Below are 4232 nucleotides of genomic sequence, written 5' to 3'. Positions count from 1 at the left end.
TGTTTTGCTACCATTTATTTGCTATATGGTATGTACCCAAGGTGTGAGTCATGTCTGGTGTCCTATCCTCTGATCCCAGGAGAGAAGACAGGCAAGGAAAGCCCAAGGAGAAACTACCACATCATGGGGAAATTGTGGGGGCTAGCAGAGGCAGGGGGAAACCGAAGCATCCTGCTCTGGCTTCTAGCAACTTCTTCTGCCCTCAGTCATGAGGGGCACCCCATCCATCTAATGGTCCCAGGTGGCAGCAATGGGAGAGGGGAGGGGAGGACAAAAAAGGAAGATGACTCTGTGCTGGATGCAGGCATGTCTGCTCTGCATGACTGTTTGGCGCTAGCCATTACTATAGGTGAAACTGGGTGCAGGTGGCCAAGCCAAGGGCTGTGACATGGGATGCGTACTCAGTAGGCATGGTTGGCAATGTAGAGGGACTGTGCCGCTGCTCCGCCATCTTCTCCACTGCCTTCATACTTGCCCTGGGCCGCAAGCCCATTCACCTGCAAAAGAGCAGGCGGGAGGGGGGTTCGGGGGGAGTAAACAGGCTGACCCAGCCCACAGGGGCCAAACCCTGCCCAGGCTGTAACCTCTGAGTGCCCCCTGCCTAGCTATACCCCTCTCCCCCAATCACCACCTCTAGCTCCCAACCTCGGCCCGCTTGATGAACTCCTCAGTGGCAGCCCCAGCATTGTCTTGTTGCCCTCTCCAGGCATTGAGGGCAGAGGCCTGCAGGGCACGCCCGTAGGAGAAGGTGAGGGCCCAGGGCCGAGGAAGGGGGCAGCGGTTGATAGCATTGAGGTTGAGTGATGCTTCCTCTTCACTCTGACCCCCAGACAGGAAGGTCACTCCTAGGGTAGAGTAGAGAAGACAAAGTGGTCAACTCTCAAGTTTTCCAGGGTACAGGACCCATGAAGACCACAAGAACCTGAGGATGGGTCTTAGGGATAGGAACGGGTTAGGAAGCACGGTGGTACCTGGGACAGCCGGGGGCACAGTGCGACGCAGGGCAGTGACAGTTGCCATGGCGATCTCCTCTGGGCTGTATTTAATGGGACAGGCGTGGCCAGGGGTCACCATATTGGGCTTAAGCAGGGTCCCTTCAAGGTACACGTGATGGTCACTCAGGGCCTTGTACACGGCAGCCAAGACCTGGGGAATCAGAGGTTTACTAAGGTTAACCCTCCCTGTTTAGGGGAAGGTGAGCCATGACTGGGAGGGTCAGTACAGGCTCAAATTCACAGGTGTGTTCTTGGATGAAGTAAAAGAATGCTTGGGGAAAGTGCTTGCATCTAAGCCAAGGACTATGGGGAACAGGCTCCCCTGTCAGACTGTCCTTGCAGTGTCTGTAGCCAGGTGTGGACTCACCTTCTCCGTAACATACTGACAGCGTTTGAGGTCATGGTCTCCATCAGGCAGGATCTCAGGTTCCACAATAGGCACAATTCCATTCTGCAGGTAAGAGCAGAATAACTTGGGAGGGGCAGTAGGTAGGAGGGGAGAAAGCCCTGGTAACCCTCTCCCCACTAGGCACAGGGCACCCATCTGACCCCCCCTCACACATACACACACCTGCTGGCAGATGCTGGCATAGCGGGCCAGCACGTTGGCATTCTCCAGAATGGCAAGTGCTGAGGGTGTGCGCTCACTGATTTTCAGCACGCAACGCCACTTGGCAAAGTCGGCACCATCCTTCTTGTATTGGGCACAGCGTTCCGAGAGCCCATCCAGCCCTGCAGGCATAGTGCCAGCCTCATCACTCTGCCCCTCTGTGCCAGCATCAACCATCCAACAACCCTGTGGTCCTGAAGCCCACCCATCCTGTACCTTGAGTGGTGGTTTCTCCATCGGTCCCCGCTAGAGGAACTACACCCTTGTCAACCTGTAGGGGAAACACAGGCAGAAGGCTGAACCCAGGCAGGATTCCCCTTGTCACCTCTCTCACACACACCTATTTCCGTGTTCAGCCCCCATTGAGGGCCAGTGGCTGCACCTTGATGCCCACGACAATGCCCTTATCCTGGATGGTACGAACGAAGGGAACACCACTGTCATCTTTCTGGTAGAGTGTCTCATGGAAGAAGATCACCCCTCCGATGCACTTCTTCACACGGTCATCAGCACTGAACAGGACCTGGCGGTACAATCGGCGGTTTTCCTCTGTGTTCTCCACTCCAATTTGGCTCAGCCGCTTGGCCATGCTTCCTGGGGGCAAACAAAAGAAGGGTAAGCAAGCTCATCCCCAGGGCTCTCTGGCCACCTCTACCCCACCTAGCCACAGGCCCTCACCTACCTACAGACTCATCCGCGGCCAGAATGCCTTTGCCTGGGGCCACAATCCGAAGGGCGATGTCAGACAACTCCTTTTTCTGCTCAGCAGAAAGGGCTGGGTACGAGTGGGGCATGGTGACAGCTCTGCGGAATTGAGGCAAGATATAAAAGCTGGACCCGACCTACTACCTCCTCTGCTTCCTCTCTTGGCCATATGGGCCAAATGGCCTCCCCCCACCTCCCAACCAGCATGGAGCTAGGAACAAGGCAGTCGTCCTTGGCATAGGTCCTGGGCAACACAGTGGCACCAATCCCTCTGACAGCTAGCAGGCTTAGGGCCCCAGTTCCCACATCTCCTTTTGTCACTGGTGGGCACCCTTCCCAGCCCTGGGGAAAGATGCAGGGTGGGGGTGGGGACGTGAGCGGCCCTGAAGCTACAGGTCTTCTTGTGAAACTACTGCCCAAACGAAGATCCAGTCCTCCTTTTACTGAATTTGGCCCTGTGAGGTAGGGCATGAGCCCTGGCCTTTCCAATTGCCATTTGTCAGCCTCAGCAGGGCCCCTAGGGAAAAGTGCACTTACTTCCCAGGCTTCAGAATGAGGCAAAAGTACCTATCACCCCTCTTCCTGCACCTTCACGGGGGAAAAGTGGGGGACAAGTGGGGAGCAGGAGTGGCACAAAAAATTGCCATAGGCTTCTGTTACCGCTTCTTTTCCATAGCTCAAAGCTGTCGGTCATTGCAACCGAATGGGAGCAGAGGATCAGAGTTGAAAGGAGTGAGTAGAGGGCCTGAGGAAGGGAGGAAGAGATGCAGGAGCAGGGGGGAGACCTGTGGGGAGCGGATAGGGAGGCAGGCTAACTAAACCAGGGGACAGAGAAGGCAAGACAACGGGACAAGGACTTAGCCCAGGAAAGGGAGCAGGCTGAGATGAAAATGGGCTGGGCGGGAGAGGCTGACCCCAAGGAAAAAATCCAGTAGGCAGAGGAAGACTGAAGTCGGGGCCTGAGGGCTGAGAGGAAGGGGTGCTGTGGATGAGGCCGAACCACAGGGTTTGGGGTGGACAGAAAGGAGACAGGATGTAAGGAGAGAGCTGAGAAGGCACATCCAGTCACCCTTGGGAGCAGGCCAAGGGGGACAGAAGTTAGAGTCATAGAGAGGAAGCGGAGATGCTGAGCAGCTCCGGCCTCGCTCCAGCCTCACCTGTCCGCAGCGAGTTAGCAGCGGCAGCCACAGGAACAGCACGGATTAAGGTCGGCGACAGCTGTGGCTCCCAGCTCAGGCTCCGATAAATGAGGCTGCGGATGCCGCAGAGCTACGTGACACCCCCGAGGGGCGGGCACCTCCCCGCCGTAGCCACGCCCCCTCCCCCAGACTGGTGTCCTAGCAGGGCCACGCCCACAGAGGCGGGGCGACGAGGTGGAGTGACTACACGGCCAGGTTCTCGGAGGCTGTTGTCCCCTCCTACCTCATGGAGCCCTGCCAATAGGGCCCCAGGGGCAAGAAACGGCCTTGCCCTCATTTCTGCCACAATCGCCTTCACCGTGTGCCCGGCACTGTGCTGGATGTTGGGGATTGAGCCTGGTCTGGTGAAGGAGAGTCGCCTAACCAGTCACAACTGGTGAGGTAAGGTGGCACCAACAAAGGGTGGCAGTCCAGCGCAGGGAGTAGGAACTGAGTTTCTCTGTTCTCGTGCCCTTATTTACCAAGACCTAGCCTAGAGGGGGATGGAGAAGGTAGGAGAATGAATCCTCTTCTGTACCGCCCCCAGGCTAAGAGCCAGGGAACAAGCAGTCCAGTGCCTAGAATATTGAGGAAGCAAGAGAAGGGAGGAGGGGCAGCCAACTTTGGCTCTGGATGCAGCCAGAGGGTTATGTGAAGGGTGCCTAGGGAAAGTAGGCCAAGAAGCTTCTTTGACCTCATCCACCTCCCATGCCCCAAAAATAAGATTCAGTTAACCTGAAGAAA

The 4232-nt window shown here is 56.6% G+C and overlaps 2 protein-coding genes across 2 annotated transcripts in view; one reads left to right on the top strand and one right to left on the bottom strand.

Moving 5' to 3' along the window:
• On the bottom strand, window positions 1-3590 carry ALDOC (aldolase, fructose-bisphosphate C). Its single transcript, XM_019423794.2, has 9 exons — window positions 3468-3590; window positions 2288-2409; window positions 1988-2199; window positions 1822-1876; window positions 1567-1727; window positions 1363-1446; window positions 972-1146; window positions 646-845; window positions 1-497 (listed from the first exon to the last, which is right to left on the bottom strand). The coding sequence occupies exons 2-9, from the start codon at window positions 2397-2399 to the stop codon at window positions 402-404; spliced, it is 1095 nt and encodes a 364-aa protein (XP_019279339.1). The 5' UTR covers window positions 2400-2409; window positions 3468-3590; the 3' UTR covers window positions 1-401.
• A 37-nt stretch (window positions 3591-3627) lies between these two features.
• The window catches only part of LOC109251849 (uncharacterized), a 32313-nt gene continuing 31708 nt past the window's right edge, over window positions 3628-4232 (top strand). Inside the window, exon 1 of the transcript XR_008418594.1 lies at window positions 3628-3890. The gene's annotated coding sequence lies outside the window, so the exon portion shown is untranslated. The remainder of the gene's footprint in view (window positions 3891-4232) is intronic.

This window comes from Panthera pardus, unplaced genomic scaffold, assembly GCF_024362965.1.
Source record: "Panthera pardus isolate Hobbes unplaced genomic scaffold, ASM2436296v1 HiC_scaffold_3, whole genome shotgun sequence".
NCBI classification, from domain to species: Eukaryota; Metazoa; Chordata; class Mammalia; order Carnivora; family Felidae; genus Panthera; species Panthera pardus.
Note: the sequence above shows the minus strand (reverse complement) of the source record. Positions and strands in the feature narration are given on the sequence as shown.